The sequence below is a fragment of the Coptis chinensis genome, chromosome 2 (genome assembly GCF_015680905.1).
Source record: "Coptis chinensis isolate HL-2020 chromosome 2, ASM1568090v1, whole genome shotgun sequence".
Classification (NCBI taxonomy): domain Eukaryota; kingdom Viridiplantae; phylum Streptophyta; class Magnoliopsida; order Ranunculales; family Ranunculaceae; genus Coptis; species Coptis chinensis.
In genome coordinates this window covers 14384808-14400616 of record NC_141457.1, presented here as the reverse complement: position 1 = coordinate 14400616, position 15809 = coordinate 14384808, and the positions used below count along the sequence as shown (strand labels likewise).

At 34.0% G+C, this 15809-nt stretch overlaps 2 protein-coding genes across 2 annotated transcripts; both read left to right on the top strand.

Annotated features, from left to right (window-relative positions):
- Positions 1-684: 684 nt before the first annotated feature.
- Positions 685-1095, top strand: LOC147515025 (protein FAR1-RELATED SEQUENCE 5-like). Its single transcript, XM_086592772.1, has one exon. The coding sequence runs from the start codon at positions 685-687 to the stop codon at positions 1093-1095; it is 411 nt and encodes a 136-aa protein (XP_086448898.1).
- Positions 1096-12594: 11499 nt separating this feature from the next.
- Positions 12595-14143, top strand: LOC147515024 (peroxidase 5-like). Its single transcript, XM_086594431.1, has 4 exons — positions 12595-12745; positions 12866-13057; positions 13170-13338; positions 13451-14143. The coding sequence occupies exons 1-4, from the start codon at positions 12668-12670 to the stop codon at positions 13855-13857; spliced, it is 846 nt and encodes a 281-aa protein (XP_086450557.1). The 5' UTR covers positions 12595-12667; the 3' UTR covers positions 13858-14143.
- The last annotated feature ends 1666 nt before the right edge of the window (positions 14144-15809 follow it).

The window sequence follows — 15809 nt, the reverse complement described above, 5'->3', positions numbered from 1 at the left end:
CAAATAAAGAAAAAAGACAAAAAGAAAAAAAATACGAGACTATAAAATCTAGTTAATAAAAACCGGGATTTACAATCTTTTCCAACGCTCTTCCATAGGTCATCCCCAACTTTCTTGCCCAAACGGTTTTTCCAAAAAAAAAAATTTCCCAAAAAAAATTTTTTGCTTTCATTTTGAACGAGCATTTGTCTCCCTTTAGTGTAATCTCTACGGGCGGACTTAATATCTCAAATGGAAAACAAAGAATTCGAATTACAAAGTGAAAATATTGAGGTTTATATTCCTCAAGTATCATGTAGTGTCAAGCCGAAAAAATGTCAAGTTTTTGAGACACTAGTTGATTCTAAATGTTTTTACAATGCTTATGTGAAAGAAGCTGGATTTAGTGTTTGGAGTTGGTCGGAGAGAAAGAAAGATGATGAGATCATAAAAAAGGAGTACGTATGTTACAAACAAGGAAAATGTTCACTAATAGCAGACATTGACACGAAAAGGTGTCGAGGCAACTCAAAAGAAGATTGTAAAGCAAAAATCGCACTACGGAAGTTAGCGTCTGGTACTTTCGTGGTTAGTGTTTTCGTTGAGGGGTATAGCCACTCATTGGCAACCCCACAAAGAGTTCACCTTCTACGATCTTATTGTGGAGTTTCTGGTGCCCAAAGATGATTAAGTGAACAGCTTAGCATGGTAAATATTTCACCACATCAACAGTTCAGTCTTCTTGGAGTGCAGTCAGGGGGAACTGAGCATATTGATATTATAGAGAGAGACTTAAATAACCTTCGTAGGGATGAGCGTAATGAGATGAAGGGGCAAGATGGAGGCATGTTTCATGAGTACTTAAAACTTGAACAAGATAAAAATCCTTCATTCACTTTTAAGATTGAGTCAGATGATGAAAAAAGAATTACACATTGCTTTTATGCCGACGCGACGGCTAGACGAGCTTACAAGTTTTATGGTGATGTAGTCATCTTTGACACTACGTACAACACCAATCGATATGGATTAATTCTGGCACCTTTATTTGGAGTTAACAATCATGGTCAAACTGTTGTTTTTGCATGCGCATTCTTATGTAATGAGACAACATAGTCTTTTGTTTGGTTATTCAACCAATTCTTAGAAACTATGTCAGGTGAGGCTCCAAAAATGATTATAACTGATCAAGATCCAGCAATGACAAAAGCCATATCTACCGTTCTTCCAACTACTTACCACAGATATTGTAGTTGACATATACTTATGAAGTTCTCTGTAAAGTTAGATAAGGTTAAGTATATCCAACATTATATGGAGTTCTCAAACTGCATATGGGGTTTGGAGACGAAGGAAGAGTTTGATTCGAGGTGGACAAAGCTTGTTGAGAGAAGTGGCTTAAGTGATAATAAATGGCTACAATCAATGTATGAAATCCGGTCAAGATGGGTGCTCGCACATGTGAACCATATTTTCTCAGCTGGTATGTCAAGTAGCCAACGAGCAAAAAGCGCCCACTCATTCTTCAAGAGGTATGTTAACAAAGAAAATTCATTGGTAGATTTTATGATTCAATATGGTAGGGGACTTGTGCACCAGCGTAATAAAGAGTTGATGGCTGATCACAAAGATATGATTGAGAAACCTAAAATGAAAATGTTGCACCATTTCTTGGTACACATGGTTGGAGTTTATACATTTGAGTTGTTTTTTATATTTCAAGAAGAGTTGTATATGAGCTTTAACTACAAATTTGAGCTTATTGGTGAAAATGACGACTGTCGTCTTTAGAAAGTTCAAAATAAAATGGTGGAAAAGTCTAGAGTTCGGGAAATTCTTTATTATAAAAGTTTATATTTGGCTTCATGCACTTGCAAAAAATTTGAGAGTTTGGGGGTCCCTTGTAGATATATTTTGGCTTATTTGAATAAGATGCATGACTTTAATAAATTGTCGGATCAGTATATTTTAAAGAGATGGTGTAAAACTGCAAAATCAAGGATAGTTATAGATGATGTTGGAATGGAGATCACAGATGATAAATCATATCTAATGGAGCGGAGTGAATTGATTAAAATGTCTGCACTTGTAGTTGACAAGGCCCTTAGAAGTAAAGAAGCAACAAAAGTGTATACCGATGCTTTGGAGAGTGCACTTGTAGAAATTAATAAGTTGGTGATTGGTTGTGGTACGAGTAGTCAAACGTTTGGTTGTGGTACAAGTGTAGGAGGTCCGGGAAAAAAGGGTTCTAATATGGAAAATAGTTTTTATGAACGGAATCATGTGAGGCCAAAAGGATGTGGAAAAAGGCTTAAGGGATTAAAGGAGAAGGCATTCAGGAAGGTGCAAAAATATCATGGCAGAAAATGTAGTGGATGTGGTCAGGTTGGATAACATGATAAAAGAACTTGTCCAAAACTTATAAATCCGTAAGAAATTCTCTTTTATCATTCCATTTTTATATTCCTGATAAAAAATTTAAATATTCATTGTTATGTTAATTTTGTTGCAGTGAACAACCTTTCCTGCATGACGATGACACAACTCAAAATTGTAGTACAGATGACGAAAGTTATTCTTCCTTAGGTAGAATCTCTCTCTCTCTCTCTCTCTCTCTCTCATTTCACATATGTTATTTTTCTTTTTGCAGGTAATGGCAATCGACCTGGCTATGGCTCTGCATCATATAATTCTAATATAGAATATGAATTAGCATCTCAATGGAGCACTCTAGGTGTTAGTGGCAGCGTGGCTGTTGGTAGTCGTGGCTATGGTGGTTCAAGTGGAATTAATGGCTCTTATGCCTGCCCTAGGAGCTATGGTGTTGTAGGAGAGTGAGATGTTAGTACTCGTAATAGTAATAGTATTGGTGAAGGTGGAGAGCAACATGGGTCGGGTGTTAGTCACATGGGAAACGATTGTGATGCTAACTATGGCTATAGAAATATGATAAGAGCCCAAAACTATAGTTTTCTTAACAATAATACTTTTACACCAATTATGTGAGTAATAAATAAGAGTTAATGCTGATTACGTGTTTTTATGTATTTCAGGCATTGGAGTCAATTATGTGTAGGAATGTGTCACTTTTGCGAGATAAAGGAGCAAGGGTTGGTTGCTAAGAAGTTTTGTGATTAAAGGCCAAGATTCAAGGAGAAAAAGCCTTTAAAAAGCCCGGTCAAAGTTGAAAAGTCAAAGTCAACGTGGGCAGAAACAGCGCACAAAAGTCATCAGAACCTTTGAAGACCGTATCTTTGGACTCAGACCTCGGAATTGGGCCTACCTTATGTCAAAATGACCGGCTTGGAAAGAGCTTTCCAATGGTCCAATCCTTGACCCAATCAGAGGACCAAAAGTGGATGAAAAGTCTGTTATAGTCAAATCCAGCTGAAAAGACCTCTGTGGACTGAAAAAATTGGGCTTTGAGCTCAATTTTTCGGCCCAAAACATGGCTCCTCTGCCCATGCACGAAAAATTGGATCTTGTCCCATCCATTTGAAGACACATGACTGAACTCTTAAGCATTCTAGTTTTTAGGTAGCCATTAGCCAATAATTTTAGATCTAGTTTTAGACTCCATTTATTAGTTTCAATAGCTTGTTTTAGATCTAGTTTTTACTTTGCAATAAGTTAGTGTTAGAAAAAAAGTAGATTATTATTTAGAATCACTATTAGTTTTATAATAAAGTATTAGTTTTCATCTCAATTTAGTTTATTTGATTAAATTCTTATTTAGTTTTAGTTGTTTTTAATTCATAAATTAGGTTGTCTTCATTTGATAATTAGTTAAATCATAATTATAATTCCAAATTAGTTTTAAATCTTGTTTTAGTTCATTTGGAATCATTAGATTATTATTCATTAGATTTAATTTCTACCATTTAGTTATTAATCATTTCGTAGTTATTAGTTTAGTTTTGAATTCTTGATTAGATCAAGATAGTAAATTTACAATCTTTATATCATGTATTGTTTAAATTCGTATAGAAATGATAGTTTGATGACTCTAGGCTAAACCTCCATTAAAGGGGTTTGAGGAAGCATTGATAAAAACTTGATTTTTGATAGCTTAGAAATCGTCGTGATAATCTATTCAATTCTAGAAAGTAATTAGTTCACCATGAGAATGAGTTTGATTACTTCACATGTTAGTTATTATTTGGTAGAGATTGCCATGAATAATTAGGGATTAGAATACCAGTTGTTTTGCGAAAGCATTGACATTTGGATTACGACATTTCTTTGTTGGTTGATTAAGCCGAATCAAGGTGGAATCAAATTCCCCTAATTCATTCTCTATTGTCAAGTTAGTATTTGAATTCCATCATTTTGTTATTTGCATATTGTTTTCTAGTTTCCCACCGTAGTATAATTTCCATCATTACTGTCATTAACCTTGGATAGACCGATAATCTTAAAAAACATTGAATTCTAAAGAACTAGGAGTGGAACGAATCTTTTACTCCAACTCTATTGCGATAGCATCGAGAGTAGAAAACTTTGATAAACCCTTAGTTGAAAATAGCTTTAGTTTTACTTGCGTTTGAGTCTCGTTGCTTATTTGTGGGTAAAACTAGCGTTTTTATTTTATCAAAATACATATAATTAGCTGCTCAGCCTATAATCTCACACTCGATATGCATTTTCGACAAGATGACAACAGAGTTATGATGGGTTAAATTGCTTTTGGATGCCATTTTTCAGGTAGTTTCTATTATTCTATCAATTTGTACTATTAAATTTGGGGTTCATTTTGAGTTTTTGGAATTAATTCTAGCTACATTTGGATTCTACGGTTGAGTTCTTAACTTTTACAGTTTAACTTGTGCTATTTGAAACTATTTGAAACGTCTCCAGGTGGTGTTAGTCCTATGGCAGCCAGCTTATAGTTTTCTAAATTCAAATAACTAGTTCACACAAATGGAATAACTAGTACTTCACACAAATGGACTAAATGTTCATACTCTTGTTACACTATGAACATTCAGTGTTCATACACTATGAACACTGAATGTTCATACTCTTGTTGGACTATGAATATTCAGTGTTCATAGTTGATGTAGTACAGTTTACCAATGCATATGTCAATAAACTTGGCATATGATGCATATGTCAATGAACTGGAAAAGCGGGCAACAAAGTCGGAAAGACATGGATGCGGCCATATTTGATTAGAAACGTCAAAATAAGCATAACCCACAGTGTTGTGGGCACCACCTTCTCGCACCCTAAATCCATCGTTTAGGCCTTCAAAATCACATTTTTGCCATTTTAGGAAAGTTTTGTTTTTGCTATATCTTTTGATAGGAGAGTCCGTTTTTTATTTGGTCAATTGGGTTAGTTCTATTTTGATTAGTAGTTTCTTAATATGTGGTTATCCCAAAACTTTCCATTTTTGGAAAATTTCGAGTTTTGTGGTAATTAGGGTATTTCGTCTATATAAAGGCTGGTAGTCTGTATTAGGGTTTTCAGTTTTGGTTTGAGTTAATAATACTAAGAGTTACTTCTCTTGTTTCCATTGTTTTATGGTAATTAAGAGTTACTTATTTTGTTTCCATTAATCCCTAAAAAGTTTGATAAACAAATTGGTTCCTCAAATTTTCGATTAGGTTTGCTTGAGAGAAGAAGGTTTGCTGGAGAAAAAGTCGATCTAATTTTATCTTTGAGAAGAAACATTTTGAACTAACTAGTAAGTGGAGATCAAGTTTGTTTAAGTGTTCATAGTCTTATTAGACTATGAACAATGAATGTTCATAGTCTTGTTGGATACTCTTGTTGGACTATGAACAATGAATGCTCATAGTCTTGTTTGATACACTTGTTGGACTATGAACAATGAATGTTCATACTCTATTAGACTATGAACAATGAATGTTCTTAATCTTGTCGTATATAAGCTTTATGAGTAGATATGACACTATAACTGTCATACTTATATGTTATGTCACTTTTTACAACATACATCTGCAGACTATGAATGTTCATAGTCTTGTTAGATACTCTTGTTGGACTATGAACAATGAATGTTCATACTCTTGTCATATATAAGCTTTGCGAGTAGATATGACACTATAACTGTCATACTTATATGTTATGTCACTTCTTACAACATACATCTACATACTACTCAAACCTTATGTTGAGTTTGGGAACATGCTTATCTACACTCAATTCTTCATATTAACCACAATTAGTTCTTTAAACCTTTGTTTGTTAGGCAACATGAATTGGTTTTTTAATGTCGTTTGACTGTAACTTTATGAACTAATTCTTGGGCATGATATCCAGCACACCAATTCTCACAAATCTACACTAGAAGTCTAGAACAACATTACTTTCTCAAAGCTTCCGATTCCATAAAAATGAAGGAGCAACTACAATTCAACAAACTTTAACTGGTCTTACTAAATTCGCGAAGCATCGAGAAGGTGGTTAGACTAGAAAAAGAAAACCAAAAAGAGGGAGGGAGGCAAGGAGAGAGAGTTTGAGACTGTAGTAGTGATCCTATAGAGAGAGAGAGACGAGCACTAGCTCAAAATAATAACACAATGTTTTTTGGGTGAAACTGTTTTTTTTTAGATGGGTGAAACTGTTGGGGACTTGGGGAAGACGAACTGACGAAGTGTTGTTTGGAGAAGAACTTGTGAATCTCGTTTTTTATTCTTTCAGTTTATTTTCTTTTTTCTCTTTTTCGTACCTACGGGATCTACTAACTGTAAAAATTACGCCGCAAAGCTGATTTGGCCCATTTCTCTCTCATGTCCGCTTAAGAACCGGACTGATTGTACACTTGTGCACCTTTGCAACACCAAATTTGTGAATTGCCCCAAATTATGACTAAAACATTTTTTTTTTTATAATTTCTTTTGATAAAAACATAAAGCTATGCATAACCAAAATAATAATAATAAAAAATTTAAAAATACAAGTCTAAAATGCAAGTACCTTATTCCTACTAGTTCACTAATTTTTATCATATATTTATTAAAAGGCATAATAATGTCCACCGATATACTAGTCACATTAATATATAATAATGAGTAAATAAATGGAGAGTAAAATGATAAAGGTCTTCCAAAATGTTAAAAATTTAGTAATACATTCTCTCTTTTTTTGGTAATTTTAGTAATATATTTTTTAAGACTATTGAATTTGGATTTGTATCTTCGACATAGCAGGTTAACTGATCAAATTTTAAATATAAGATGTGTGTTTGATAACAATTGTTTCGCCACTTAGAGTTGTCTTTCTTATAAAAATCCACACAATATACTCATATTCGCCACCATTTGTTTCATTTTATTTCTCGCAACAAATATTACGAAAAATCATCCACCATAAGTGATACTATAAGGGCGAAAATAACAAAGTCACGAAAATTGAGACATGTGAAGCTTTGACTATGCTGGTCAGTTAGGCTATGACCAAGGGTAACGGAAGTCGATCAGAAATTGAACAAGGTTGATCGGGGAACTTTTGTGTTCGACAGTTCAAGTGATGTATTCTTGTGTATTGTTGTAGGTTTTTTGTGAAACTGATGGAGTCTTGCTTGCATTGCTAGGGCTATCGTTCTCGGTCCGGTTTCTATCGGTTCCTATAGAAACCATAGACCGAACCAATATACTCTGTTATCTAAAAGTACGACTAAATCGAAACCGAACCGAACCAAACTTGAATAAAAACTAAGGTGAAATCGAACCGAATGTTCAATCCGGTTTTCAGTTTGGGCCTTCTATCAAGCTTCAAATCACTGATCACTAGCCAAGTAAATTTTAATAAATATATTGAATTGTATTGGTGTCAATTCAGACATGTTGACAAGTTATAACACCAATCACAGGAAGCAAGTATTCAAGTGCTCAGTAACATGAACCATTTAGCTAAAAAAAAATTATAATAAAAAAACTCTAAAGTTTATATATATATATATATATATATATATATATATATATATATATATAGCACCCGATTTGGGTCGGTTTATATCGGTTAATTGAACCCCCAAATTAAAAAAATCGGACCTAACCAGTAGGTTTTGCCTTTTGAAAACCGCCAACTGAATCGAGGAAGTAAAAAACCATTAATTTCACCCGGTTCACCTCGGTTCGGTTTGGCTTTTCGATTTCCCAATTTGTTTTTTAACAACCCTATGCATTGCTGATATCTTAATTAGAAGGAAAACGCTAAAATTAGTGTATTTTTTTTTAGGAAGAAAGGTACCGGATTATATTATTATACTAGTTTGGTACTCTGAGCTTACATGGAATTGTAATGCAATAGTTTATGTAAGTTTATTTACTTCTTTTTTCCATAATAGACAATATGCTCTTCAATTTGAAGTTGTAGTCTTGGTTGTTGACATTTTTTTTTTTTTTTTTTTTCTTAAACTCGAATTCGAGTTCAAACGAGCATAACTGAGCTTGAGTTTGCGCTCGAAATCGAGCTCGTAGTGCAAAACAAGCTTGAACTATTAGCTAGTACAACTGAGTAAGTCTAACTTGAACATGACAATAATCTACTCAGGTAACTCGATGACCATTAATAGATATACAATTGTTCGTATCAAACTCAAATGAAAAGATGGTAAAAATTTTCAAAATAAAAAGAATTAAAGAAGAGGCGATATGATCATAGCTCAATTCAAACGGAATATCGGAATTCCACTAAATATGTTAGATAGTTACTGTAAAATTTTAAAATATCAATATCAATTACCATAATTTTGGTTTTTAAGTTGTGCGGTATTTTTGTATTTTGAGTTCATTTTTTTTTTAATAAAACCAATAAAAATGCGTGTAAATAATGAATCTCTTAAGAACCGAAATAAAGAACCGAAACCGGGAATACCTACTAGGAATCAATGGTTATGGGTATGGTTCCACAATTTTAAGAACCGTGAAGAACTGGAACCATAACCGAATAAACTGTAAAATTAAATGGGTCTTGGTTCTTATAACACTAAGAACCGGACCAGAACCGGACTGTTCACACCCCTAGTTCCAACCATAGTATAAAAAATCAGGATATAGGAGTTTATCGATACTCAATTTCTTGATATGTATTGTGGATATATCTCTCTCTTTAGGGATATCTCCCTCTCTTTAGGGATATTTTACATTGTTTGATATGAAAATATCGTAGATATATCTAAAATATCGATAAATATCATAAATATTGTAGATATTTCTTGATATTAATATATCACGATATATCATTTATATTTATTTGAAATATAATGGTAAATATTAAATAAAATTATTATCTAAACAAAATATCGCAATATATATATTAAAATATCATAAATATCGTCGATATTTGTAGTTGTATATATCTCTAAATTTATCGCGATATTTATGTATTTTTTTTATACTGAAATCTCAATATTTATCGTGATATTTCGCAATATATCACGATATTTTCTACTATGGTTCCAACTTCCAACAATACAAAATGAAATCACACTCACAATTTTCCTCCAAAATTTTCTACGCTTTGTATCTCTACTAATTCATTCAACTGATAAAAAATTAAAAACGTATTTTGTTTAACTGTCTTTATTTGTTTTGTCTTACTATGGGATGTTTTAGTTTTGTCTGTTTTTGCAAGGATAGCACAGTAGTAATAGTAGTACAGTACTAAGAATGTACAAAGTCAACTTTTGGGTGGAGAAACGTGATGAGCTTTGTGATCTGTAATTATTGCCATGTGGAGATTTTTAACTGGGTGGGAAGCAAACTAAGCATGGCAAAAATTGCACCAAAAATGGATCCATGCTACAAAGATCCTAACAGGTCGCAAGACAACCTTGATACTTGTCCTAATAGGTCGCGAGACAACCATATATGATACTCGTGAGATACTGAGATGATCATCACCACCAATGACAAAGAGCCATGTGGCATTAGATAAACCGTGTAAAAACCGTTCCACTAGGCAAACATAAGTCAAACTAGGGTGATAATTTGGCCCTCAGGCCCTCAACCCGTCCTGACCCGGCTCTCAAAATTGCATGTTCAAGTCCTCAAAAGTTGGTCCTCACAGATTTGAGGGGCAGGCCGACCCGGCCCTCATGCTTATAAGGGGCAGGTTAGGGCCTAGGTTCTGAAGCATGAGCTCGGCCCTCATTAAACCCTCATCAGCCCTCACTTGACTCTCATACGTTTTCTTGTTATTTTACATTATATTTATGTATTATATTCTAATTATCTAAGTTGTATAAAAAAATTACTAAATTAGTTTTTAATATGGGATATATTATAATATAACATAATATATGCGTTTTTTGTAATTAATTGAGTGATAGGAATATAAATCATACATAAAAGCAAATCCCAAAATGTAGAGATTTTAAGAATATTATCTCTTCCACCATCTATATATATATATATATAAAGGCATAAGAATTAGTTTTATATACTTAGTTAAAATTGATATACATAATCAAAGTATAATAAAAATAAATAAAAAATTACAAAAAAAAAATAAACTAGTAAAATATAATTAGATCGGGCTCGACCCGGCCCTTATTTGGCCCTCAAAAATGAGGGTCGAAGGGCGGAGTAAGGGCTTGAGTTTTCATACTTGACTCTACTCAACCCGACCCTCAATACAAAATAGAAACGGGCTGACTGGGCCCTCAATTATTAGGGCTTTTATTGTTTGAGGGCCGGGCTAGCCCGGCCTGACCATTTTATCACCCCTAAGTCAAAGCCCAATTCAATTGTTTCGTTAATCAAATGGGTTACGGGCCCAAAAATAGAGTCCGGCCCGAAAATAGTGGGTCTAGGCTTCTTGCTGTCCAGAAAATGTATATTTGAAGTTGTGCGTTTATGTGAAACTCGCAGTTGTGATTATTTATTTTTTCGGATAGCTGGACAACAAATTTTCTATGTCAGAATCTGTTGCTGCAAATCCTGCTATTAGATCATTAGATCATTAGATATGGTTGTGTGTTTAGTCCGAGCCTTTTAATATGAGCGACTTGGATTCGATCTTATTAAGTTTTCTTCCAGTTTTAATTCCTTCCTATTTATCTATAAATTCGAATGCAAAATATTAAGGTCTTACTCATGTTTTTAACAGGGTGTCGATATCAAATGAACCAAACTCACTAGTGAATTTGATTCTGAAATGGTCTTATTATTCTCTCACAAGTCACAAGTCAACCAATGTTTCAGTTCTACTTTGGGTTAATCAATAAGAATTATTGATGGAGTTTGGCAGCTAGAACCATCCAATCTTATTTCCTCAATGCTAGAATCTATCATCGTTCTCTTAAAAGTTTGAGGATCTTCCCGGTTTCATCAAGTGCTACTAAAAAAGGGTCTCACATAACAACCAAGAATCTGGTGGTTGTTCTGTACTTGTTACTTGTTAGTCTATTCATGCCAAGTGTATACCGTATATGGAATGGTTGACAATCAAATTATCAAGTGAAGTCGTTGATGATGATTCGTTGTTAACAGAATCGCCAGTACAATCTCACCTAATTTGCCAGTGCACATAATTTGAAGTATGAGACTGGGTCTTCGACTTTCGGAAAAGTTTTGTCAAGTAAATGGAAGGAGCCACGATAAACTCTTCCTGAACTCAATGATATCTGAAAAATCGTTGTATTTGGTCATATATAAATTCACAAATCATTTGGAGTGTGCCCGGCCCACGTTTGGATTTTTATACTTACAAGTTTTATCACCCCATTATTTAGACACTCATACCTTATTCCATATATTTTAGACAATGGAATCCAGTTGACTTGGTGTAAAAGTTATTTAAAAGAAGAAAACAAATTTTTAAATTGAAACACTTTTAAATATTTCTACAGTTATGATTAAATCTCAAATTCGTGTTTATCTTTTCTATCTTCAAAAAAAATATAAATAATTCTGAACATTTCTGATCACTTAGGGTTTGATTGGTTAAGCAACACTGGAATTTGAGAATTAGCCGGTTATGGTGTGGTGACCTCCTATTATACTGAACAATAAATCTGAAATTCGATCATGTTTTTGTAACGCAGATATAAAAGCTATTACTCTAGCCCTTCCGACATTAATCTTCGCAACACTGACTTCAAATATAACTGTACACTTCATTTAAACTACAAAACTTCATTGTGCCTTAATATAATCTCATGTTGAGCTTAATATAATCTGTTGTAATACACCTCAATAATGCTGTCCTATTACTGCATTTTCTGCATTACACGTTTATCAACTCTGCTGCAATAATATAATCTCATGTTGAGCTTTTATACATATATCTCAACCTAAAAACATATATTCTTTTTCTTGGTCACTCTTATCAAATGAATTTGCTTTAGAAATTGCTAATAAATATAGTATGTCTTTGACGAGTAACAAATAATGTATCATTTGCAGGTCAAAGAGAAAGGGATTCCTGCCTATAAAAGCAGAAGGGAACTTCCTCAGCTCATTATATTGTAGAGAAAAAGAGTAAGAGAGACTACTAAGTACACAAATATATCATTAAGTACAATGAAGTTTCTTGCAGTAGTTTGCCTTGTTGCCCTGGGGTTCCTCATATCAGATGTTGGAGCTGGCCGCCATGGAAGGGGTAGGAGAAATGGTAAGGGTGAGAGACCTTTGGGCACAGCTGGAGACGACTGTCTAAGTTTTACTATTACCAAAAATCATGTCCACAAGCTGAGGATCTAATCGCTAAGTTGATGGCGGATATTGTTAGTAAAGATCCAAGGGTTCCTGCTAGGATAATAAGGATGCATTTCCATGATTGCTTTGTGAGGGTGTGTGACATTTATGCTTATAATTAATTGATGGAGTTTGGAACTATTATATGGTTGTAAGTAATTGATAAAACAATAAGCGTGGCTTACTATTTGAAACTTGTTTAACTAACCATGCAGGGATGCGATGGATCTATCCTACTAAACTCTACATCGACTAACAAAGCAGAGAAAGATGCACCTCCAAATAACCCTAGCCTCCAAGGATTCAATGTCATTGACCAAATTAAACAAGTTTTGGAGAGCCAATGTCCTAATGTAGTATCATGCGCTGACATTCTTACATATGCAGCCAGAGAAAGTGTTGCGCTGGTAAGTACTACTTATAGTAGTTCACGAAACAGTACAAATAACTTCTCGAGTATCTTAAAAAATAAGATTGTTTTTCTACTGAGTTTCATTTGCTTGGCCATATCATTATTAGACTGGTAGGTTCAACCGTTACGCTGTTCGTGGGGGGCGAAAAGATGGCCGAATCTCTCTAGAATCTGAAGCTCTACAAAACCTTCCACCTCCTTCTTCCAATGTTAGTTCACTCATTCAAAAATTTGCTTCAAAGGGCCTATCTCTTGAGGAGATGGTCACCCTCTCAGGTATTGTCCTACTCGTTTTATGCTAGCATTTTTTATTTCTTTCATATTGAGTTCCTTGAACCATCTTAAAAACTAATTAAGGAATAAACAAAATTTTGTTGCCGGCTTGCAGGAGGACATTCCATAGGTGTTTCTCATTGTTCTTCTATCTCTGGAAGGCAAGTAAACTTCAAGAACTCTGGAAAACCAGATCCTACTCTAAACAGTAATCTGGCAGCATCATTAAGACAACAATGTGGCAGTGTAAGCACAGTCGATAAGATTGTGGTCATGGACACATTCACACCTACCGTTTTAGACAACAAATATTACACTGGTTTGTTACAAAACAAAGGCTTGTTTACATCGGACCAGTCATTACTCACTGATATACGAACTTTAAGAGAAGTGAGAGGCAATTCAGCTATACCATCAACTTGGGAAACGAAGTTTGTTAATGGAATGACCAAAATGGGAGAGATACAGGTTCTAACAGGGAAGCAAGGAGAGGTCAGAAGGAAGTGTAGCCTTGTAAATTAAATATGCAGCGCTCGCAAAACCAATTCAAGAAGTAATCAGGGAGAGAAGCTAAGAAACATTTCCTCGTTCATTCGTCCTGTTCCTATTAAGGTTGAGCGTATTATTTATTAGCGTGGTCGTTCGTTCGTTCCGTGGTGAAAATTCTTGGAAAAGGTCTACCAAGAAGATATTGAATTTGCTTTCAATATTCAATTTAAATAAATAATAAAATGTATTTCATTTTTTTTCATCGTCGATAGAACCTGAAATTTTGGTTCTCTTTATTACATAGCGTGCTTTATAATTACCAGTGCTTCCAGTTACTTTTGGATGATAAACATATAAGTAAACTTCTTGTGCAATAAAAAGCATATATACCGGTATGGTTAAGCCTTTTGTTCACATATTATGTGATGTCTAATAACACCTTTTCTCAAATATTCTAAGATCACACAACCTTATTAATGAACAGAATGAATGAAGAAGATGAATTGAATCAAAGTTTTATTGATTGGCCATAGAAATTTACAATCTCTCTCTCTATTTCTCTCTCCTGTTTCTAATGATTTTTTTGACCAATGAACTAATGAATCTTATTCTCTTGCTCTTCCCTTCTTTATATAGTATCCTGATTTGGTTTTGACCCAGTCAATCTTTGACACGTGTTCTTTGTCTTCCTCCTCTTTCCCGCTCAATACCTGCAAATGTTTGAAAACAACTACGAAATATACCGAGACATTGACCCTTATGCCAATGTCTCAAGTTTTGAAATATCAGTTAGAATATCTCAAGACACGATATTTGCACACTACATCGCCCCCTCTCGAAAATTTGAAATTTTGCTAAAAAATTTCAATTTTTCGAGATGCATTTATATCAGTTTGGGCCCAAATATCGACCCGGTCCATATTGTCAGACAAGAATTTAAAACAAACTGTTTATCTTTCCCACAACTTCAAGCTTCTTCCATACGCTACATCCCCTCCATAATGCAATTTTCCTTGCTTCGTTTCTACTGTGCTGCATTCTTGCCCTCAAATTCTTAGAAAGAAATCCCACTCTTGCGAGGTATGCTTGTAAACTTCGGAGTATGTCTTGAACCTTTTGTTTGAGTTATTGAAACCTCTGCAAAACAAAACAAGGCTTCTTTTAAAAGTTATGCGTTGGGATATCATAACCATCACAACCAGAATTATCGGTTTTATAAGATGCCTTCGAACTACAAGAATGCGAAATTGTATGGTTTTAAGATAAAAGGCAATTGGAGCTAGGTTCGAAAATAATGATTATTCTAACAATATATCAGATAAGATGTTAACTCAATATTCTTATAATTATTATTTTAAATAGTTAGCATCGCATGATGATTATCTTGTTCTTTTTTTATAAGGGATATTCTGAAGTTTCCAAATATATCATTGTTTAGCAGCGAGATGATAAAAAAGAAATTTGTTAGTTTGTTCAGTCATAATGCAGATATCTATGATCTGTCGTTTCTAAACGATATTGTAGATTATTATCATGATATAGAAACTAGATTGCTTAATGAGCCTAGGGAATTAGCACCTTACTGTGGCTCAAAGAAGAAAAAAAATGTTATTGTAGATGATAGCAGTGAAGATGACAAAGAAGTAGAAGGAGATGATTCTGAGGATAGTGGACAAGAAAATATTAGAAAGAAGAAAAAGAAGCGTCGAAAAAAAAAAGGAAAGAAAAATGGGGATAACTCAAGTAAAATTGAGGAAGGGATTGAGAGTCGAGAAATGGTATGTATATAATATTTCTTTTTAAAATATTATATATGTAATACCTATAATATGTTTTGGAATGATGTTTCATTATAACATGTATTTTGTCTTCAGGCACAAAAAACTACTGATGTGCATGATATTGATGGTGATGATGATATCGGTGGGGAAGCGATGACTAACAGTATATCTGAACTTGATGTTAGTGTTGATCTTGTTTTTGTG

What these genes read in the sequence shown, in the direction of transcription:
- LOC147515024 (XM_086594431.1), top strand. Translation starts at nt 12,668, where the DNA reads ATGGCGGATATTGTTAGTAAAGATCCAAGGGTTCCTGCTAGGATAATA. An exon ending in TCCATGATTGCTTTGTGAGG is followed by an intron (nt 12,746 to 12,865) that starts GTGTGTGACATT and finishes CTAACCATGCAG; the next exon opens with GGATGCGATGGATCTATCCT. An exon ending in GGAGATGGTCACCCTCTCAG is followed by an intron (nt 13,339 to 13,450) that starts GTATTGTCCTAC and finishes GCCGGCTTGCAG; the next exon opens with GAGGACATTCCATAGGTGTT.
- LOC147515025 (XM_086592772.1), top strand. Translation starts at nt 685, where the DNA reads ATGGTAAATATTTCACCACATCAACAGTTCAGTCTTCTTGGAGTGCAG.